Here is a 25177-nt window from a genome sequence, read left to right as displayed (position 1 = left end):
AAGGATGTCACAAACCAAATACAGAAAGTCACCCTGCCTCTTTAATTACTGAGCACATTTTTTCTAATGACGCACACTCCACAGACACGCGCGCCGCGTCATGTCTTTAACTGTCGAATACATGTTTCCTGTACTGCACTCGCGCCTTTGATAACTGTGCACGTCGTTTTGTCTGACTGTACATGTACCAGCAGCGTGCAGCAACTGCCGCCACAAAATTACATTATATTTGTCCCCATATTGTCATTAATATTCATACTGACTTTAACTTGGTCCACTAAATAAATAGACTGCTATTGTTATGTAAGTATGAGGGTAGATTATTTAGTGTACAGCTCATTTCAAGAGTGATAAACAAAGTGATACAAAATATTTATTTTCATGCATTTTAAATGTTTAAAAATGTGGAAACCACTCACTGCATCACAGCATCTCCTGACTGCATTATTATTTGTAAAATAGGGGCTTTATGGAGTGTGTGTATACATGGTTATAAGTATAACAGTTTATATTTCATTAATTTAGGGAAATGAACAAGTGTCTTAGCCCTCAAGGGACTATTTGGCCAACGTTATTCCTGCCTGAAAAGCAGAATGTTATTGATAGTGTAAAAAGCATCAACTTTGAAGCATGTGCTGATTGATGGACTTGCATTACTCAACATTACTTACTACCTTCCAGCAACACTACATTCAATGAAGGTAAAATAGTAAAAAAACATAATAATAGTTTATTTAAATGGAATCAGAACCAGAAAATTTGTATACTGTAATATATATGTTGAATTTTGACATTGACAACCTTTAAATTAAGTTGACCGTAAGTAATAAACAGTATTGAGCATTGAGTATTTGAGTATTGTGCATTTTTCCTTACCACTATTTTTTTTAATTGTTGTTTAATGATTTTAATGGAATCGGAACCGTTAGGCGGAACCGGAACCGGAACCCGGAAAATTTCTAACGATTCCCAACCCTAATTATGAGGAGGGTCTGGTCTGCTTTTATGATGTGGAGTCCAGCTCTCATATCTACTCTTTCACTGCTCAGTCTTTGTTCAACTTTTTATAAATATTCCTGCCATTTTTCTACCTGAAAAAGTGAAATTGCCAAAAAAAAAACTAAACTATGATAATGTCTGTAGAACTGAGATGTGCTGTGATCTTTCTGTTATAAGGAGTGAGGCAGCAGCACACAATGCACAATAAATATCACATAACATCACAAACGAAGGTCATGAAACATTTATTTCATATTATTATTATTATACACAATATTTTCATATTATTCTATAGCTTTTGTTTACCACATGTAAATTTGAAAATAATTAGGACATATCCTTTACCAATGTTAGAATTATTTTTAATATGCCAATAAAACGTACGACAGACTTTCTCCAGGTCTTTATCACTTCATTAAAATTATGCAAAACGATAAATGTTTACTTTCACGACAAATGTTTAACACGTATTTTAAGACTTTGGGCTTCTTTTTTTGTTACAGTAGGTGGCCAACCAAAACGGTGGTTCTACCGCCGCCGCGTCTGTAAAGTGCATTTGCAGCTTTTGACCGCTGAGAGGCGCTTTAATCACACATTAACTTTAATCACAAGTTATCAAACAAGCGCATCAAAGCACATTTTTGCAAATAGACGTCAGCTTTGCCTCACCGAAGTGTTACATTTGACGGCTGCAGTCGGGGAAAATGAAAGAAAAGCACTGAAATTAAAATATTTAATATTCACAGATGAAAGTTTGGTACTTATGAAGTTATGTGCGTTTCTTAGAACGAATTCAAGCAGGATAAATATCAAGCCTGTGCCTGAGCCTGTGCTTATATTTTCTCTAAGCTGGTATTAAACTATATTTTAGATTTGATACATTTAATAGGTGTGCAGTATTATTTATGGTTTATGAGTTGTGTTTTGTATTGTTAAAAGGTTATTGTTGTTTATATTTTATTAGGATTATGTTTTATGTTATTCTACATGGATTAATATCCAAAAGGTCAATATTCTCATATATTAGGCTTATATTTTAATTTATATTTTAAAATTCCTTTAATATAACAACATGCATTTTTTTATTCGTAACCTGTCCTTTATTTTGACAGATAACTTCTTGGGGAAAAATATATTTGTCTGTACACTGATTAAGAAATTGTTGCATGTTTTATGAATTATTTTCTTTATTTTAGTAAAACGTGAGGCACTGTATAATTACGCTCCCATTATTTAGGCCTAATTAAAACAAGAAACGAATAAATTAAACCTGCACGATTTAACTAAATCATTGAAACTCTAAAGAATGGAGTGATTAATAAATCGTCCTCACGTTTAAACTCAAGTTCTCTCATTATAATCAACAAAATGCACACGATGAAAAAAAGAGCTTCATTAATTGACAACTTCAGTGATTTTAAAGGGGGCCTTCTTTACTTGCTTTCATATAATTTAAGTAAAAAAAATAAAATTGCAGCCGCATTTAAACTCAGGTGTGTAAAATATCAGAGTGCATTTTCCCTGATAATGAATTAACTGAAAATTGTGGTGTCTCACATACATGAGAAATATATCTACAGAAAGCTTGAAATGTCTTTTAAACGAATCAATTCAGAATGAAAGCATTATGTAATCTGTGAGGGTTTTATTTCTCTTGCACCCCCCTCTCTAAAGCCGCGTCCATGTGGAGAGAGTCAGCACTGTGAATTTATTCTTGCAGCCGACAAGAAAACATTTGTTTATTAATATATATTTAAAATGTCTCCTTTTTCACAATTATTACTTCTGCCTGTGCTTTGTGGCAAACTTAAACGCATGTGTTTGAGCGCGGAATATATTAAGGCTCATTATGGATTATAGATGTAAATTTAATATAAACCTGCGATTATTTGAATAATGACAAATGAACGACTAGTAACTAGAAAAATCTTACGTGGGAGGCAGATCTATTAAATACCCTCTAGACATCGCTGTTAAAGTTTTTAAAGCATTTTATGCTCGTTTGCATAAATTCTTCTTTCAGAAAAGTCTGTAATGGAGAGATGCCTTAACACTGATTTTTCCTCTGAAACACAAAAACGAAAATCTATTGTTCTGGCTGGACTTCAGAGGGGTCCCTTTGAGCCGCTTGACTCAGTCGAGCTGAAGTTCCTGTCTAGACAGCGCTCCTGGTCATGCTCACTTCCATCAAGTGGGTAGGGGACCTCCAAGCATTTTCGGTAAGTGAAGAGTGCCTTGTGTTCGAGCCGGCCTACTCTCACGTTGTCTTGAGACTCCGGCCTGGATACGTGCCCAAGGTTTCTACCACTCCCTTCCCTACTCTAAAGTAGGACCTGCCTCAGAGACCCATTCCATATGTAGTACTGCCCCCTGGGTCAGTCCATATCAATATCGCCACATGTCACCTCCCTACGGGTAGGATGTGGTCTCCGTAGCAACCTTTTCCTAAAGCTCGCTTCCCCATCGTTCTGCCAAGCTGAAAGAACAAATAGGAAAGACTTGAAGCAATCTTTCTCGGTTCCCTCCATCAGGGAATGAGGGTTACGTACGTAACCGAGACGTTATTATATATTTGTTATTTATATATTATTAGGTGTCATTAAAAATAACACAGACAGTATTACATCCTAACTGCTTTATCTTTTCTTTTGCAAAGAGCTCAGATCAAATCTCCTAAAGCGCTGCTTTCTGCTGTTTAAGGTCAATGCTGCTGAATTTATAAGATCGTAGGATCATTTTTACAGAAAAATCAAAAGACGTGGTTTGGGAAAAAAAATGACAGCTCACAGAAGTATGATTAATATAATTGAACACTAGAGGAGTGAAAGTGCCTCTCTTTGGTCACATGAGAAATCACAGAAATCACAAACTAGCCTCTTGTTCTTTTTATCTTTTCAGCGAACTATGGTCAGTTATTTCCAAGTTAATGGTCATTTTTACGTAATTTATCATTTGTGACCTTACTTTTTTGTGTGCTCATTCATTTTATATGTTCATTTCCACTGATGTTATTTATTTGTTGCTCATAACACTGAGCATTTCTGCCCTTAATGAAGGAAAAAGTGAAAGTTTTCTGTGAATTCGCCTAAAACACTGAACGTTTTTCAAAACCCATATTTTTCTGAAAAACAAAATTAGATTATTAATCTTTTAATTATTTTAGCAAAGTTTTATAGGCTACTCATAAAACAAAAATAACTCAAAAGAAACCATCATATATTATCTTTTGTAACACTGATCTTAAAGTAGTCTATATTTTGAAACCTTTTCCAATATGAGATCACAAAACAAGAAGCTAATAAAAATAAACATTCTAAAGCTTTTCAAATGTATGTAACTTCCCTAATATTATAGCCTATAGCACTTTTTTTTTTTAAATAATATTTTTATGTTCATTTTATGTTTTTTTTTGTTGTTCTGTTTTACATGCTTTAAACTTTACGACATTGCCTTATATCTGCCTTGTACTTTTTGCCTTAATTTGAATGTGATGGAACTAAAAAAAAAATAAAAAATTAAATAAAAAATAAAAAAGAAGAAGAAAAACGCTTCATGTGGCTTAATACTTTAAAATAGTGTTTTTAAAAGACCAAACTCACGAACGCAGCTTTAATTACGCGATTCCTCCCATAGAAAACCTTAAACGCCTAAAATAAATCCCGATATGTAATTGCGTACGCTGACAGAAACATACAAACAGACACACATGAAGCAACATGAATGTAAATGTGTGAATACAGGAGGAGCTCTGACATCACTGTAGTTCAGTGAGAGACTCAGAGAAAGTGAAACTAACTTGATCAACAACAAAATGAACACCTGAAACCATAGAACTCTTTAAACAACAGAATATTGAGTCGTTCAGAGACCCTTGTGAACACATCTGATACTCACAGGTAAGTGATAGAAATATAAGAGAGATTGTGCTGAACAGGTTTCTGATGGCAGTGGTCTGGTTTAGTAGGGTTTATGTCAGACTGGAATGAGTTGAACACAAGCAGGTTTAAGCGTGTCAAATACTCAGATACTTTAGTTGTTTACTGCACTGAAATGATATCAGAATTGTATTAACAGTATGTCATTAGATTGAACAAAGTTTGGTGTTTCTGTCATTTTGTCACGCGGCATAAAGACAAACAGGTAAAACAGGAAGTAAATGACCTGCAGACAAACTGAACACAATCCTGCTTCACTGCAGCTGAAAATCACTTTTACATTACACAATAACTTATGATCATATAATATATTTTGTGGAAAGTTTAATCTAATTTTTGATAAGGAGATATATATGTTTGTTGGAAAATATAGAGCTTGTACTTTGTACTTTCTTTAATCAGCAGGTCATAGTTCAGATTGCTCAGTAAGTTTACTCACTTTGTTTCAAACGAATGATTGTGTTTCCATCACTATCAGTTCTCACATTTTAACCAGTTAAACTATCATTTTTCTTTGAAAGGCTTTAAGAGGGAAAGAACAATGGCAGAATCTTCACTAACAGCAAGAAAAACCAGGAGAAAGAGTATTGAACAGGATCCTCCATGTAAGTCAATAACTAAGAAAAACACTTTGACTTTGACTTTTCTTTTATAATATTGAATATGTACAGTTCAGGAATGTAAAGCAGATCAAATAATTTCAGCTTAACCAGAATAATTCTTGTACATATATTTATTTATTTATTTAGGTAAGTGGTTATGTAATGAGCTTAACATTTAGGTTCTGATCAGCTTGTCTGGGTTCATTTTACAATAATAACCAGCTGACTGTACATGATCTCTTTATATTTGAGTTTCTTCAGCACTCTTTGTCTCTAAACACTCTTTACATTCAACCAGCTTCATGAGGTGCATCATGGGATTCTTCATAAACAGTATTGAAGGAGTTCACACTAATCCTAAATAATGTCTCTTTCCAGTAATGTCATCCTCCATGAGTTCACTGTCTGAGGAGATTCAGTGCTCTGTATGTCTGGATGTGTTCACTGATCCAGTCTCGACTCCATGTGGACACAACTTCTGCAAGATCTGTCTGAATAAGTGCTGGGACCACAGCCAGACCTGCAGCTGTCCATACTGTAAAGAAACATTCAAACAAAGACCTGATCTCAAGATTAATACCACACTCCGAGAGCTCGTAGATCACTGTAAGAAGAAAAGTCCTGAGAAAAAGCCTGAAGTTCTGTGTGACTTCTGTGAGGAAAGAAAGCTGAAAGCGCTGAAGTCGTGTCTGGTGTGTCAGAGCTCTTACTGTGAAACTCACCTGGAGCCTCATTTGAGAGTGACAGGTTTGAAGAAACACAAACTGATGGATCCTGTGAGTAATCTGGAGGACTATATATGTCAGAAACATGAGAGACCTCTGGATCTGTTCTGTAGAGATGATCAGACATGTGTGTGTTCATTCTGCACCGAGACAGACCACAAGAACCACAACACTGTTCCTATAGAAGAGGAGAGTCAAGAGAAGAAGGTAGACGTTGTTATTCTTTTAAAGGACTGATATCATGAGGAATCAGATTTTATTTCATGTTGTGAAATAAAAGTTCATTATGAAAACATATTGTGAGTTTAATCTGTGTTATGATAAACGTGTCTGTGTTGTTCTCTCTATAGACTGAACTGATGAAGACACAGAAAGACGTGCAGCTGATGATCCAGAAAAGAATCAAGAAGATTCAAAGACATCAAACACTCAGCAGAAGTCAGAAAAGTGAGTTTAAAATAATAGAATAAAAATAAATTTTAATATTTATTATTGAAATAAAAACTTTAATGTTTAGAGACACTGACAAGACATAACAATAACAAAATAAACAAACAATCAAACGAATGAGTGACAGCCTTCACAGATGACTATCACACTAAAATATACAGCAACAGCCAATAAAACAACAACTAAAATGTCCAGGGCTTGTTCTGCTCTCGTCCAGGGTGCAGGGTGACGTTTAATACTTCATTTGAGGGATTCTGAAAACACATGTAGCCTATGTATGTGAAAAATAATAATGTATGAGCAATAGTTACACAGATTCTTCTGTTAGCAAACACTGCTCATAATTTGTTGACTCCTGGTTGACCAGAGAAACACAGAGAAGGAGAAAGCAGTCCGTGTCGAGCTCTTCACTGATCTCATCCGCTCCATTGAGAGACATCAGACTGAACTGCTGGAGATGATGGAGGAGCAGCAGAAAGCAGCAGATAGAAACAGGAGCGAGAGCTGATTGAAGAGCTGGAGCAGGAGATCATTGAGCTAAAGATGAGAAACACTGAGCTGGAGCAGCTCTCACACACTGAAGATCACCTCCACCTCCTACAGTTCAGTCAACATGATCTCTCTGATCAATGATGATGCAGGATATGACATGCTGAAGGATTTCTCCTCTCTCCTGCTGTAGATTCACTCATCCCTGTGCAGCTCTAGAAACACCAGGAACTGGCCTGAGATCAGTATGAAGACTGATGAGAGTCTGGAGACTCTGAGGAGAGCTCTGACTCAACTGAAGGACACTATAGATGAGAAACTCACACTAACTGGTACATCAATACACACACTGATCAGATAGAAACATGATAGTGTACTCTATCCTTTAAATATAAGCTTCAGATCTGCTGATGTTTTATTGTGATGTGTCTCTACAGAGCTGAAGTGGATGCAGCAGTATGCAGGTACAGTGTGCTGTCTGCACTACACTAGTTTACATTCATACACTCACTGCTTCATTACTGCACTACAATCTGATTAAACACTGGATTAAATATTAAAAACATCAGCATCACAGAATATCTGTATTCTCTGTTTTCTCAGTGGATGTGACTCTGGATCCTGATACAGCTCAACCATATCTCATTCTGTCTGATGATGGAAAACAAGTGAGAGATGGAGACATTAGACAGAAACTCCCAGACACACCAGAGAGATTTAATTACTGTGTAAATGTCCTGGGAAAGGAGGGATTCTCCTCAGGGAGATTTTATTTTGAGGTGCAGGTGAAGGGAAAGACTGAATGGGATTTAGGAGTGGTCAGAGAATCCATTAACAGGAAGGGAGTGATCACAGTGAGTCCCAGTGATGGATACTGGACTGTGATTCTGAGGAATGGAGATGAATATGATGCCTGTGCTGGTCCTTCTGTCTCTCTGTCTCTGAGAGTGAAGCCGCAGCGGGTCGGTGTGTTTGTGGATTATGAGGAGGGTCTGGTCTCCTTTTATGATGTGGAGTCCAGCTCTCATATCTACTCTTTCACTGCTCAGTCTTTCTCTAAAAACTCTATCCATTTTTTAGCCCAGGCCTTAATCATGGAGGTAAAAACTCAAGCCCACTGATCATCACACCTGTCAGTTATAATAAATGAATTTACTCAATTATCAAATGCAAGATTAAAATAATGAATTTTATAGTTAATAATCTGGAAACATTATTTGCTGCTATTTTTTATCATTTGCTTTTCAGTTTTTAAAATCTAAATTATATTATCCCATATTTTTAATGTAAATATAATGCTTGTTCAGTAAATGATTTTTTTGTTCAACTTTTCATAAATATTCCTGCCATTTTTCTACTTGACAAAGTGAAATTATAGCCTATAGCACTTTTTAATTCTTTTTCTTTTTTAAATAATATTTTTATGTGCATGTTGTTGTTTTGTTTTACATGCTTTATATCTGTCTTGTCTTATATCTACCGTTGCCATAGTATTTCTGGCACGTTCTACTGTCGCGCGGGTGTGACGTCATCACGTCCGCAGTTCGTTGCGGGTTTCTGCGCCGTTTAAGTGCTTTTCTGTTAAAAGTTTACGTTCCTAAATATTGAATATTCTTGTCTATATTTTGATTTAAAACTGTCTGTGTGGCTGTCAGTGATCCTGGCTAGTTAATCAACATAGATCACAGACATTATGCTCAGATATTTAAGTTTCAAGTTTATTTAAGTACTTATTTGTGGCATATTTTATACAGTTTTTATTACATGTATTATATTCACGTATAAAAAATTGACACAGAGCATGAATGTTGCAATTAAAAATAATAAAGTAAAGAAAGCATAAATGGACGTAAGTTTAAAATACGTTTGAAAGCGAACAGTCTGTTATTCACCGTGGTGTTGTCCCATTGGTCCGCTTGATGCGCTGACGTCCGCGGGATTATGGGGTTTGTAGTCTTTAATCCCTCCCTCCGTCGTTCAGTACAGCGCTGAGCGCGCCGGTGAAGAACTACAGCGCGCCGCGTGTGGGCGTGTCTGCATGTGACGTCTCTTTGTTTGGAGGCGGGGCGTCGCGGTCGAACTTCCACGCGTTAGTTGGTTGAGTTTGACAGCTTGTGATCCCAGAGGAGCGTAATCTCACCGATCCAGTCCTGCATCAAGCTGCTAGAAACCGCAAGAACACTTTGACTTCAAACAGGGTTTGTGTTTGTAAAGGGATGTCTGGGAACACATGCAGTTTCTGGGAGGCGTCTGTGTTTGTTCTGGGACTTTTTGGACTTTTACATTCAAAGCAGGTCAGGAGTTTCGTGGAGGCTATTTATAACCAACAACTACATTTTCCTGCTGCTTGATTTCTTCTGTGTTTTTAAGTTATTTAAAAGTTATTTATTATTAGAATTTATTTATTTATTCATTCATTTATTTAGCTGCTTGATTTCTTATGTATTTTAAGTTATTCAGTCTGCTTGGATTGCTTTGTTTAAGTTATTATTATATTTTTTGAATTTATTTATTTATTTAGCTGCTTGGTTTGCTCTGTATTTTAAGTTTATTTACTATTTGAATTTATTTTATTTATTTATTTTATTTATTCGCTTATTTATTTAGCTGCTTGGCTTCCTTTCTAATAGAACCTTTCGTGTTCAAATAGGAACCACTTTATCACATGAACATATACAAGAACTAGGTGTTCCACTCGGTTACACTTTTTAGTGTCAAAATCAACAGTATAATCAAGGTTATAGAACCTCATATTTTTCGTAGCTTGTATGTCGATGACTTGTGTATAGGCTACAGAGGAAAAAATATGAACGTAATTGAGCGTCAACTACAGTTATGCATAAATAAGATAAACGACTAGTCAATTAAAAATGGATTTAAGTTCTCTAGAACAAAGACTGTGTGCATGCATCCTGATCCAGAGCTACGGAGGGTGAGTCTATCAAGATTGTTAAAGAACTCAAATTTCTAGGTTTGATGTTTGTTAATAAACTGAACCTTAAGGAAAAAATGCTCCAAAACTATGGATATTTTAAAAGTATTAACTAAAACAAAATGGGGTGCAGATTCCAATGTGCTCTTACGCCTCTGCAGAGTTCTGATAAGATCTCGATTGGATTATGGAAGCATAGTGTATGGACTGACAAGGATATCTTATACAAAAGCACTTGATACAATACATCATCAAGGAATACGTTTGGCCTTAGGAGCCTTCAGGACTGCTCCCATACAAAGTAGGGGTGCGCCAAAATATCGATATGGCAATATATTGCGATATTTTCTCCCGCGATCGATTCTCGATGCGCTCTTGCCAAGTATCGATCTTAAAAGCCGTTATAAAACGCTCTAATAGTATTCATTATCCCTTGACCCTTCTCCAGAAGTAGACTTGCGTTGCGAGTTTGGCTGTTGTGTTGTGAGCGTAAAAGAAGACGTACACACACTTGAAATGGTGGAGTCAAGCGAGAAAAGTAGAAGTGAGAGCAAGAAGTTAAAGGACGCTCCATCAACATTTAAATCCAAGTGTGGACTTACTTTGGATTTTATAACAGTGCGGACGGGGCAAAGCTAGAAAAGGACTACGCATTATGCAAGAACTGCTTTGCAAAAGTCCGCTACACGGGAAACACGACCAACATGCACAGCCACTTCACGCGGCATCACCCGGAGCTCTGTGAGAAAGCTGTGGTTGGTGCTGGCTCAAAGCCGACACACCCCGGCGTAAACACCCTTTTCCAGGCAAAGCTACCACCTTGTTCTGCTAGGGCAAAGTCAATCACAAATGGGATTGCTGTTTACATGTGTAAAGGGATCCGTCCGTACAGCGAGGTGGAGAACGAAGGGTTCTGCTTTTTAATGAATATCTTAGAGCCACGCTTTGATATTCCCTCTCGGAAATATTTTGCTGAAAAAATGATTCCTGCACTTTATGACCAGACCAGGGCTAAAGTTGAGTCTGCACTCGAGTCGGCAGAAAGAGTGGGGCTCACGTGTGACGGATGGACATCGAGAGCCACAGAGTCCTACATAATGGTCACTGTACATTTTATAAACGAAGACTGGGAAATTAAGTCATATGTCCTGCAAACCTGAGCAATGCACGAAACGCACACTGGGACACACATTGCCGATGTACTGAAAGCCGCAGTGGGGGAGTGGAATCTTGACGCTAGAGTGGTTGTCACCGACAATGCATCAAACATGCGTGTAGCAATGGACTTAACAGGATACCAACATGTTAGATGTTTTGCTCATGTTTTAAATCTTGCATCCCAACGTGCGCTGAAAATAGCTGCTGTTACCAAGGTACTTGTCAAAGTTAGGAGGATCTCAACATTCTTTCATCGAAGCACAACTGGAGCAGAAGCACTGAAAAGAAACCAGGAACTCCTTGGCCTCCCCCTTCACAAGCTCATCACGGACATGCCTGTTCGTTGGAATAGTGCCTATGAGATGATCTCCAGGTTTCTTGAGCAACAGCCAGCTGTCTTTGCTGCCCTCTTATCACCAGAGGTAAGAAAAGTTTGCAATGTAGAAGTTGTAATCTATATGTGTAATAAATGTGAATAATTTATCGTATACAATTAATAAGTTTGTAAATAAATACTAATTCATATGATATAAACGTGCTTGATACAATGAATAAACAATGAATAAAAACTTTATACATATTAAAAAGGTATATACTGTATATATAAACTCCAAATAAAAACATTAGATTACATCATACGGTTCATGCTTTATTTGCTTTAAAATAAAGAACAATAATTATATACATTTTATTAATAAATTGTATTTTGCCTTGTTTTTTTCTTTTTTTTTTTCTTGGTGAGAAAGAATGTGACTGACTGTGCTCTGACAGAGAATGACATCTCAAGTGCTGAAGAGATGGTGGAAGCATTTAGACCAATGCTTGTGGCAACAAATATCATGTGTGAGGAAAAGAATCCCACCATTTCAGTGGTTGCTCCTCTTCATGCCCAACTGCTGCGAGACACAACCAGCACTGAAGAAGATTCCCCTCTGGTTCGAGAGATTAAGGGAGCCATCAATCAAGACCTTTCAAAGAGATATCAATCAGAGGTGGAAAAAGATCTCCTACGCATGTCCTCAGCCCTGGACCCTAGATTTAAATCCCTTTTATTTCTGTCACCTGAAGAAGTGCAAGACACTTATGCAAAACTACAGTCAAAAGCTGCAGCTTTAAAAGAGGATGATCCAGTGCCTTGTGGTGATGTTCAGGGGGATTTAGAGGAAGAGGAGACCTGCACAGCAAAGAAAAGAAAGTCTGCACTTGTTGATCTTCTTGGTCAGACCTGCAAGAAGACCTCTTATGTCTCTACATCAGCAACCTCAATTGCAGAGAAGGAGATAAAACAATATCAAGATGCTCCTTCTCTGCCTCTCCCTGAAGATCCACTGTTGTGGTGGAAATCTCAGCAACATGTGTTCCCTCTCCTTTCCAAGCTGGCCCATATGCATTTGTGTATTCCTGGGACCAGTGTAGCAGCTGAGAGGGTCTTTTCAACTGCAGGAGATATCATCAGTGCCCAAAGAAGTTCACTCACTCCTGAACATGCTGACCAACTCCTCTTTCTCAAGAAAAATATGAACATATAAAACACATCACATGAAGCTGTTTTCTATTTTGTTCTGAAAGATGTTTATTTTTGGATGCACTTTAAGTTAGGTACATTTTAGATGTACTTTATCCCTGATATATTTATTTTATTTTTTATTTGAAAGCAGTAGCCCAAAGGTTTATGTTTCTTGCACTTAATAGTGCCACTGTTTCATGTTTATGAAGGACAATCATATAGTATGTGTTTACACTGAATCTGTCCTCAGCCTTACAGCTATTTTGAACCCAAATGGTGTCACCGTTTGTCGAAGACATAGTATTACTACTGATTGCAGCAATGTTACACTAAAATAGTGTCTGTGACTGTTTTGTTGCAACTAAGTCACAAGTTGTTTTTGTTATTGTTTCATCCAAAAATAAATAAATGGATACTCATTTTACTAATTAAAAAAAAAACTTTTTATTTCTTAAAACATGATATATTGTGAGTTATTACTGATAATATATTGATTATCGCAATATCGTGATATTATCGTATCGCGAGCAATGTATCGTGTATCGTATCGTATTGTGAAGTATCCAGTGATTCCCAGCCCTAATACAAAGCCTCTATATAGAAGCTGGAGAATCATCCTCCAAAACAGGCGTTTGAAACTGTCCTTATATGCGATCAAACTCAAGGCAAATCGAAGTAATCCATCTTATCTATCAGTATTCCTACCAGAACGGCTTTACTTATATGAAGCTAGAATGACATATATTAGACCTTTTGGTTTATGGATTAAACCACATCTAGAGAACTTAAATATCAACTTGGATTGTATAAAACGGCTCTATTATTGCCCTGTACCTCCCTGGACTCTGGACTCTATTATTGCCCTGAAAAGCCAACCATTTTTTGGACTCTGAATCAGCACAAAAAGATAGAAACTCATCCAACTGAATACTAACAGGGTTTTTTTTTGCTATGGTTTTAATTTCATTTACGTATGGATGATAGACCAATAACAGTGCATCAGCAGCAGCAGTGATAGGAGTGATATGGCATTCGACGGATCAAGGCTCTATTTTTACAGCTGAGGCTCGAGCATTACTTCTTGATCTAGAAAATATTGAGAAGGAAGGGTCAAGAACGGGACTTTTTATTTGTCTGTGTCTAGATATCGTGTTCAAGCACTTGAATCTCTAAAAAACTGATCATCCCATAATTGTTGAAATCTTAACCAAATTCGATTTTTAACTTTAATATTATTTTTTGCTGGGTTCCAAGTCACATTGGACTTACTGGAAATGAGAGAGCGGACACGGCTGCCAGGGATGCACTTGACCTGGAAATATCTGACTGTCAAATACCACCTTCTGATTTTAAACCAGTAATTAATTTATATAACTAATAAGTGGCAGAAAGAATGGGAGGAAATAAAAATAATAAGCTGTATGAAATAAACCCTATAAAAAGAAGTAGCTTCTATAATTTTAAATCAGACATGATCAAGTTGTCTTCACTAGGTGTAGACTTCAAGACTTACCCATGGTTTTTATAACAGGCGAGTTCCTCCTTTATGTCTTTCATGAAAAGTTCCTTTGACTATGAAGCATATTATTGAATTGAAATTTTTATGATGCTGCTAGAAAACGCTTTTATTCAGATGCTTGCATGGAATATTTTTGAAAATGTACCACTTAAATGTATTTTAGATTTTCTATCTTATGTTAAGTTGAAATGTTTTATATAATGTAAATTTTATGGATGATACTGAACTTTCTTGCCATGTAAATAGCCATGATGCTAACGTGGCGTAAAAAACTCAATAAACAAACAAATTTAGCTGCTTGGTTTGCTCTTTATTTTAAGTGTTTTTTCATGTTTGAATTTATTTATTTTATGTATTTTTGTTGCTGCTTTGTTCTGTGTTAAGTTATTTTAAAGTTCTATATTTTTATTTTTTAAAGCTATTTATTATTTAATTTAATTAAGTGTAGGCTTTACCGGCTTGTACTAATTTGATCCGTTTTAATTATTAATTTGGGGTCAATTTTCAAACACCTGATCAGCAGTAAGAGTCGAACACAAAGCTACTGTTTATTTCACATGAATGGGTGGATAATGGAGATATAATTAGTTTTTGGGCTTTTATCAAATGTGTGATAACTGTTATTGTTTCTGTTAATTAAATATCCGTTCTGTGTCCTGCAGTTAACGGGGGTCTTGGACGACTGTTTCTGTGTCATCGAGAGCATTGACGTCTTCAACAACTTCAGAATTTATCCTCACATTCGCAAGCTCACAGAGAGAGACTTCTTCCGATACTACAAGGTGAATTTATGCTTCAGCCCTCAGAGACTTTATGTGAATTGAAAGCAAGATGATTGTGCACAGAAAGAGATGAATGACTGCATCTTTTTACACAGTCTTACGGTCTGATGAATGAATACGAGGGGCTTGTATTCGTAGTCATGTTTGTGGAGACGTGGCATGATGTCAGAGCTGTTTACTGACGCGTACAGACTAATATCTCAAATAGAGACTTGAATATGCGGATATGAAATGGTCAATCAGTTACTGATGAAGATTCGTGCACTTAAACACCTATTAAAGTAAAAAAAAAAAAAAAAAACACACCCAACAAGTTAATTTCTTGACTTTTTTTCTGTCCTTTTAATGTTGTTGCTCTTGTTATTATTATCTATTAATATTTATATATATTTTTAGCCATTATTCTCAATGCTCAGAATACTTAATAGATTATATTTATTCTACATTGTATTTTATTATTTATATTTATATTATTAATAATTTAATATATGTATTATATTTTATATGATTTATTATAATGGAATTCATTAATAAAATATATTTGTTTAATTTTATATCATTTATATTCGTAGTTTATTTTATTTTTAAATATAAGCTTCAGATCTGATGATGTTTTATTGTGATGTGTCTCTACAGAGCTGAAGTGGATGCAGCAGTATGCAGGTACAGTGTGCTGTCTGCACTACACTAGTTTACATTCATACACTCACTGCTTCATTACTGCACTACAATCTGATTAAACACTGGATTAAATATTAAAAACATCAGCATCACAGAATATCTGTATTCTGTGTTTTCTCAGTGGATGTGACTCTGGATCCTGATACAGCTCATCCTGAACTCATTCTGTCTGATGATGGAAAACAAGTGAGATGTGGAGACATTAGACAGAATCTCCCAGACACACCAGAGAGATTTGATTACTGTGCCTGTGTCCTGGGAAAGGAGGGATTCTCCTCAGGGAGATTTTATTTTGAGGTGCAGGTGAAGGGAAAGACTGAATGGGATTTAGGAGTGGCCAGAGAATCCATTAACAGGAAGGGAAAGATCACACTGAGACCCAATAATGATACTGGACTGTGATTCTGAGGAATGGAGATGAATATAAAGCCTGTGATGATCCTTTTGTCTCTCTGTCTCTGAGAGAAATATAATGCTTTTTCAGTAAATTATTTTTTGTTCAACTTTTCATAAATATTACTGCCATTTTTCTACCCTGAAAAAGTGAAATTGCCAAAAAAACTAAACTATGATAATGTCTGTAGAACTGAGATGCGCTGTGATCTTTCTGTTATAAGGAGTGAGACAGCAGCACACAATGCACCATAAATATCACATAACATCACAAACGAAGGTCAAGAAGAAACATTTATTTCATATTATTACACACAATATTTTCATATTATTCTATAGCTTTTGTTCACCACATGTAAATTTGAAAATAAGTAGGACATATCCTTTACCAATGTTAGAATTATTTTTAATATGCCAATAAAACGTACGACATATGCGTGCATGACAGGGAGGTGCCCTCTTTTTTTCCAATGAAATAACTGAAAATTGGGTTGTCTCCACATACATAAGAAATATATCTACAGAAAATCTTGAAATGTCTTTTAAAACGAATTAATTCAGAACGAAAGCATTATGTAATCTGTGAGGGTTGTATTTCTCTCTAAAGGCGCGTCCATGTGGAGAGAGAGTCAGCACTGTGAATTTATTCTTGCAGCCGACAAGAAAACATTTGTTTATTAATAAATAAAATGTCTCCTTTTTCACAGTTATTGGGCTACTTCTGCCTGTGCTTTGTGGCAAACTTAATGCATGTGCTCGAGCGCGGAATATATTAAGTCTCATTATGGATTATAGATGTAAATTTAATATAAACCTGCGATTAGTTGAATAATGCAACGAAAAATGACTAATGAACGACTAGTAACTAGAAAAATCTTACGTGGGAGGCAGATCTATTAAATACCCTCTAGACAGCTCTGTTAAAGTTTTTAAAGCATTTTATACGCGTTTGCATAAATTCTTCTTTCAGAATGGTCTGTAATGGAGAGATGTCTTTACACTGATTTTTCCTCTGAAACACAAAAACGAAAATTGAAATAAAATTGATATTTTATGTTTTGAGAATGGCCAGCCCTTCTCTGCAGATATTGTGCTTCTGGTTTGTGCATTTTAAATCACATAAAGTCTACAAAATATATAAAAACGCTTGTGTTTTTTGTCACGTCGGTAAAAAAAAGCCTATAACGTTCAAAAACGGATACTTTACTGATGTCTGGACTCTGTTTGGGATTTAGAAAAACTTCAATATATTGTTCATGAATAGGCTACATTTTGTGAAAATGTATATTTCACACTCTAAAAAGTATTGTATGGAAGCAACAAAATAAAACGGCCGACGCTCCACTCAGGGCTCGTAGTTGTGATTGGGCTCAACTCTCCCCCGCGCGTTTGAGACACGCTGCCGAGCAGATTATGAGCAGTGCGGTGTTATTCTGACTGGAGCAAGGAGCGGATTTTTTAAAAGTCGGAGCGTCTCACTCGCTCCAGCACCGCTCCATCGCGAATACAATTGATGCCAACAGCCCGTAATATAACTGCATATTTAGCAATAATTCACATGATAAACATATTTAGCTATAGCTTGATACACATAATCTCTCCGATCAGAAGATTATAATGAGGCAATAGTCGAGCGTTGCTAGTTCTCAAGGAGTTTGTCTTCCTTTTACTGATTATTTTCGGGTTAAAGCATGATTTAAACAGATACAGCACATTCACACGTAATCGCTGTTGCAATAATGCATTCAAACAAATGTAATTTTACAGTGCTGCTTCATCTGTAACTGATTTTGAAATCTGTAAGAAATGCATCGATCTGAAGATAAAATAACTGACGAAAATGTACTGTTATATTCATCACAAACAAAATTTGCACAGCAAAAAAAAAGTTTGCACACAATAGCCTAATCCCCTTTGAAACTCTCCTGTTATTTTATTTGTTTATTTATTTATTATTTTATTTTTATAGGCTACTATGAACATAATATTTCAACTTTAGCCACGGAGCGAGTGCGGAGCGGTGTTTCGGGTATCAGTGAGCGGATTATTAAATGCTCGGGAGCGCGGAGGGAAACTGTTGCTGCTCCACTCTCATATACGCTGCTGCCGAGTGAGAGAGATGAGCAAGACCGTCAGGTGTAGACACGGTTAGACAGTGTCTGCTATATTAACAAATAATTGATATAAGAAATAAAAATGAATACATAACCTAAACCAGCGGCATAACGAGATGGAAATATAGACTAGAAAATATATTTACACTTGCTCTGTCCTGCAACATGACACTGACTCACTACGGAGCTGCCAGTTTTAATCTGAACAGCTCTTAACGCCGAGTGGATGGTTAGATGCATGATGGGCTAGTATTAAAAAAATTAATTAATAAATAAAATAAAGGTCTTTCCAGCATTAAGGTGATAACATTAGCTACTGTTGTTTTTAATCATCTTGTCTCAGTTATAAATTTGACTGGTAAATGATAAAGAATTATATTAAAACTTGTTTTGAACAATCTATTTGTCATTTGAATATTGATTTTAAGTAGGGAGGCAAAAAAAATCTAGCCTATTTAAATCATAAATCGGATTTTTTGTGAAAATTGATAATTAATCATTATTTTGGAGAAAATCGTAGACGTTTGTGAGCGTAGACGTTTGAGGAAGGCTTTAACACCAAGCGGAATCCTCCGCCAGCTGCTCCCGCTTCACAGCGAGCGCGAGCTCTAACGGACCCAGCTTCACCGTCCACGGTTTGATTTTACTAAATCAGTTTGAGCGAATACAACTTACTGACCATGAGCCCAACATTTAGCAAGGCGGCGAAACATTCAGTCTACCTGAAGAAATACGTATTTCATTGAGCTAATGCTGTTAAATAGAGATAAAAAAAAAAAAACACTGTAGGCTATTCTTAAATTTGGAGCTCATTATATTGAAGTACAAGTCCAAACACCAGAAGCAACCTTCACTCTCTAAGTGTACTTTCACTGAAAAGTATTCATTTTATTTATTCACAGGCTATATGGTTGAAATAATATTTTAGTTGAAAACTTTAAGTGCCATAGTTTAAAAAAATGCATCATAGAAATGTTTCATAGATCTTGAGTTGTTATGCTTTAAAATCCAATGGACAGACAGTAATTCTCAAAACTTTTGGCCACGACTGGTTGGATCGTCCCTTATTTTCTTCCAGAATAAACATTATAAATAAAGAATAAACGAAAGAACCTCTATTAGCCCTTATCTTCCATTTCTGAAGTTAATTTGCAACTCTAATAATGATGTGTCTCCCCTGACAGTGGCACATTCCTCAAAAAAATAAATATAAATAAAATAAAATGAAACCTTGTTAGAGCTATGTGAGCGATTAATAGATTAAAGTTAATAAAAAGATCATGATAACATATTATTAATTCATAGAAATAATTTAATCAAATTAAAACCTTCTTTTTTTTATAAATACCATATTCAACCTGAATTTCAGTACTATTAAACTGACTTTAAAATCTTAAGGAGTTTATAAGTTGAAGGTAAAAAGGTAAAATGTCACAGTGCATGTCAAATAGTCTAAATGAACTTGTATCTTGTATCCGAAGACCGCATGTTAGCATAAAACTAACAATATATTATGACTTTTTTTTTTTAATGAACAATACTTGTATATAATATGTGACAGCAACCTTTATATCAAACATTCTGTAATCGTCCACAGCTGAGCATCGCGGGAGGCAGCTTGAGCGCGCGGAGTGAATGCGCGTGCACAAAGTCAGGATGGAATGGAAAAATAAAGCTGGATAAAATTATAGCTACACGAAACTTGTAAACAGGTTAATAACATAGCCTAGATTAGGCCCATACTCTGTTCCTAAGTATATAATGTAAATTTGTACAACAATAACACATTTTAACCGATTAATCGCCTATTTTCGTTTGCTGCATTTTTTTAAACACGCTAAAAAATAAATTAAATTTGTGAGAGTTGCATTTTATTACATTCAGAAATAATAACGGCAGGCCTAACAATGCTATAGGCTAATGTACCAACAGGATATTTTTAGTTCCCTTCACTTTACAGTAAATCCTTTAAATTCAACAGATTTATCAGAACAGAACAAGAATTACAAATATATAATTCTAATGGATAAATATAATTGCAGTATATAATAATATAGGGTTATAAACAAAACAAAAAATAATAATTAAAAAATAATTTAAAGCGATACAAAAGGTTGGGCTTATCTCTCTCATTCGGGACAAATCCAAACATGTTGCCCATTTGAAGCTAAACTCTTATTCATGAGGTAAAATAGGCTTTGGATTCCACACGTGTTTCAGTATCGACGGAAAAAAAATCATGAGCAAAAATATGCCAAAGTGGACCGCTGAAAGCGCCACTGAACGACTGCTTTTTCCAATGAATACGTGCTCATGAGGCACCAGCGCGATCAAAGTCACAATTCACAATTTTTGGTCACACAGTAAAAGGCATAATTCAAAAATGCAAAGTGTTAGCACTAGTCAAAAATCAAGAACAATAACAGAGTTAATAAGAATTATTTTTAAATGCTGCACCGTTCTCATTTCACTCTGCAAATGGAACCTGAAGATTATTTTTTTTAACCAAGAATGAACCGAAATGAAAACATTTAGCTTTTAATCCGTATATATATGTAATGACTGTTTAATAACAATAGCATGCATAAGAGCCTTTGTGCTAAGGTCTTTCTTTAAATTTTTGATGAGTAGACTGTAGCCTAAGACTATCCTATTTTTTATGGCTTTTAAGGATGTTATAATGTATATTATAATGTTATTGTTGTTTTACGTCTTCCTTTCATTTTACAATTACATTCAGTTCGGAAATCCGTCCCTTTGCGCCACCTGGCGGTAGTTTTCGCGAATGATTTAGTCAGTTTGCAGCCCGTGCCTTTGCGCCACCTGGTGGGTGAGTGCGGTGGGGGCGGTAGGTGTTGGGGTTTTTGGTTTTCTGGTTGCTGTAAGTGTTCCTAGCATGTATTAGTATGTTTCTAACATGTTCCCAGTGTATTTAGCACTGCCTGACACTTTTTAATATGTTCCTAGGAGTCCATAACAGTGTTACACATGACACTTCCTGTTGCCAGCAGGTGGCGCTATGATTATAATCGAATACGGGCATGTTGATGTGTTCAGGACAGGACTCTTATCAAACTTGTCAATTTGGGGCAGATTGGACATTACTTGCCTGAGTTACAGTGACTTCCTGTTTCCTGACGAAACATCAAATTTGTCAGGGGGCTGCCAGGGACACACCCCTTGACGAAGACAAATCTCCGCAATTTAAACATCTCAAAGGTCTTATGATGACCCTCACCAAATTTGAAGGTAATCCGATTAAAACTGTAGGAGGAGTTCATCAAAGTAGGAGGCATGGAAATGGCAAAAACTGCACAAAAAAGCTGTAGAGGAAATTCAAAATAACTTACTATTTCCTGCTGCCAACAGGTGGCGCTATGATTATATCTAAATGTCTTCAGGCCAGGACTTTTTTACCAAACATCTAAAGTTCCGCACAGATCAGACATTGCATGTTTAAGTTAGTGTAAAAGAAGTACTTTTTCCGGTTGCCAGCAGGTGGCGCTAAGACTATAAATAAATATCGGGCCTAAAGATGAGTTCAGGCCAGGAACCCATATCAAACACAAGAACCAACTTTGGGCAGACCAGATATTGCATGTTTAAGTTAGTTTAAAACAAGTAATTTCCTGTCGCCAGCAGGTGGCGGTATGATTATAACTGAAACATTGGCCTTAAGATCTGTTGAGACCAGGAATCTTAACAAACATGTGAAGTTTAGGGCAGATCAGACATTTCATGTTTAAGTTAGTTTAAAATAAGTCATTTCCTGTTGCCAGCAGGTGCCGCTATAATTATAATTGAATATTGGCCTTTAGATGAGTTCAGGCCAGGACTCTTATAAAACGTGTGAAGTTTGGGGCAGATTGGGCATTGTATGCAAGAGTTACAACAACTTCCTGCCAGCATAGTATTAATAGCATCCTTTAGCACATAGTAAGTGTTGCTAGCATGTTTGAGAATATTTCTAGCATGATTAGCACACAATGGCATATTTTACTGCTAATAGTGCATAAGTGTAAAACATGTCACTTCCTGTTGCCAGTAGGTGGCGCCATAACTATAACCAAATATGAGGATGTAGATATCTTCAGGCCAGGACTCTAATCAAACTTGTGAAGCTTGAGGCAGATTGGACATTGTATGCACTAGTTACAGTAATGTTCTACTTAACTGCATTAGTAGCATGCTTTAACACTGAGCTAAGTGTTGCTAGCATGTTTTAGCATGCTTCTAGAATTTTGCCAGCATATTTAACACTTCTTGATGGTTTTTATTATCTTGCAAGCAGTCCATAACAGTGTTACACATGACACATTCCTGTTGCCAGCAGGTGGCGCTATGACTATAACCAAATATGGGCATGTTGATGTGTTCAGGACTCTTGTCAAATCTGTGAAGTTTGGGGCAAATCGGACATTGCTAGCCTGAGTTACAGCAACTTCCTGTTTCACTGCATTAGTAGGATTCTTTAGCATTTAGCTAAGTGTTACTAGCATGTTTTAGTATGTTTCTAACATGTTGCCAGCATATTTAACACTTGTTGATTTTTTTAATATGTTGCCAGGAGTCCATAACAGTGTTACACATTGACGCTACCTGTTGCCAGCAGGTGGCTCTATGACTATAACAGAATACGGGCATGTTGATGTGTTCAGGACAGGACTCTTGTCAAGTGTAGTTTGGGGCAGATCAGACATTGCTTGCATGAGTTACAGTAACTTCCTTTATCACTGCATTAGTAGCATGCTTTAGCCCTTAGCTAAGTGCTTCTTGACAAATGGGCAAAACCTAGGATAGTGGCAAATGTTAAAAATGTAAAATTACAACTCATTAGTATTTGGGGTAAAAGTAATTAGTCTTTTAATATATAATAAATTGATTTTTGTTGTAAATATGCCTGACAAGATTGTTACACTGAATGACATTTTTACTGGGTGTCTTCTGTAAATCAGGGGGAAAAAATGTATGATATTTATTTTTTGCTCAGAAAAACTAAAACAAAAATTGCAATTAAACAAAACAGAAAACTTTTTGCATTTTTTGGGGGAAAAACTACAACAGTTTAAAGCAGTATTACACTTTTTTTATGCTTAAACACTTTTTCATCTTTGACCCACATATACATGCATATATGATTTAAAAACACAAAAACCAATCAATATCTAAAGACATGCTCTCACCATACCTCCATGTTCCACTACATGTCTTATGTGGTTCTCTAGGTGAAGTGTAAAAGAGAACTTCTCTTCAGTGGTGAAACTGCAGCAGGGACATTCAGCCCCCAAAGAGTTACAAATAGATAATGTTTTAAGGCTTTTTTGTTCTCAGACAACTTAATTGAGAAGTAGTATTTTTCAAGTTCTTTCACAAATATAAGAAAGAGAGGTTTAGTATTAAGATATTTAGATTTATGAATATGGAATTTTGCTAGTAACAAGATCAGATTAATCACATAAACATGACATGTTTTAGATTGCTCAAAATCAAAAAGCCTTGGACCACATTCTTCCAATACAACACACATTCATTATAGATTTCAGACCTAATAAATCCTAAAACATTTTCGTAAATGGACAATACCAAAAGAGATGAACTACAGTTTCATCAGAGATGTCACAGAAAGAGCAACTGGAGGAGATATCCTTTTTGAACTTTTTCATGTATTGATCATGAATATAGATTTATTCTTGTACAAAATATTACAATTATTCCAAATAAAATATTTATGAGGTGAAAAGTTGTGCTTAAATATCAAGGACCAAGCCCAAAGACAAGAAGACTGCCAATGAAAGGCAGATAATATTGCTGGTAATTTTTCAATTTTGTACTTACATAACAGAAGAAAATCCAGACCACCAAACTGAGAAAAAATATAATTAGGAATTAAAAGTCCACAAAGACCCTGGGTTCTTTCTAAACTGTTTCAACCAATTCATTTTAAAGGTATAGTTTAAAGTACTAAAATCCCAAAATATTAAGACCACCCTTTTCACTAATATTCATTACAACGGATTTTCTAATATCATGAATTGAGTTTTTCCACAAAAACTTAAAGAGTATCTGGTCAATATTTTTACAGAGTTTGACTCCAAATGAACAGATTGAGCAGCATAAATAAGCCTTGAGAGGCCTTCAGCCTTCGTAAGAAGTACCCTGCCTCTCAAAGAGAGATCTTTGTAGCCACTCGTTAAATCTCTTCTGAATTTTTGCCGTAAGGGGTTGAAAATTAAAAATGCATCTTTCTCTTTGGTCCTTCACTATATAAACTCCTAAATAACAAACCTTTTCTTTCACAGGAATACCATGAATAAAGGAGTCATTGCAGTTTTTTATGGCCAAAAAGCTCACCTTTTTGAACATTTTAAATGCAGGCCAGAGGCCTTTGGAGAAAGACTCGATAACATTTATTGCCAAAGAGATCTGCATAGCATCCCTAAGAAAGAGGGCCGTGTCATCAGCAAGCTGACTGATAATCACCTCTCTTTCAGCTATAGCTACTCCTTTCAGATTGCTGGATTTTATATGAGCACAGAGAAGCTGAGCGAGAAGAAAAAGATAAGGTGAAATGGGGCAGCCCTGCCTTCTTCCCCTTGAAATTCCAAAACGGTGGGTAGCACCATGATTTAGAATAACAGAACTACTGCCGTATAAAGTTCTTATGGCACTACAGAAGAAATCTCCAAATCCAAGTTTTTCAAGACACTGAAAAATAAAGCTATGCTCTAGAGTGTCAAAAGCTTTATAAAAATCCAAAAGAAGTACAAAACTATCATCAGCAACTAGACAAGATTAATCTAAGATATCTAAAACTAACTGTATATTATTTGATATGTGTCTATTAATAATGAAACCAGATTGAGCCTCATCTATTATAGAATCGAGCAAATG

The 25177-nt window shown here is 35.9% G+C and overlaps 1 protein-coding gene and 1 pseudogene across 1 annotated transcript in view; both read left to right on the top strand.

Annotated features, from left to right (window-relative positions):
• The window catches only part of LOC109091652 (ERO1-like protein alpha), a 135679-nt gene extending 119675 nt beyond the window's left edge, over nt 1-16004 (top strand). Inside the window, exons 2-4 of the mRNA XM_042766952.1 lie at nt 14979-15098; nt 15735-15761; nt 15901-16004. Of these exons, the coding sequence (XP_042622886.1) occupies nt 14979-15098; nt 15735-15740 (126 nt within the window). The 3' untranslated portion in view covers nt 15741-15761; nt 15901-16004. The remainder of the gene's footprint in view (nt 1-14978; nt 15099-15734; nt 15762-15900) is intronic.
• On the top strand, nt 4750-9021 carry LOC109070044 (annotated as a pseudogene).
• Nucleotides 16005-25177: the final 9173 nt, after the last annotated feature.

The sequence above is a fragment of the Cyprinus carpio genome, chromosome A11 (assembly GCF_018340385.1).
Source record: "Cyprinus carpio isolate SPL01 chromosome A11, ASM1834038v1, whole genome shotgun sequence".
Classification (NCBI taxonomy): Eukaryota; Metazoa; Chordata; class Actinopteri; order Cypriniformes; family Cyprinidae; genus Cyprinus; species Cyprinus carpio.
The sequence above is the reverse complement of the archived record's forward strand: the minus strand, read 5'-3'. Positions and strand labels throughout refer to the sequence as shown.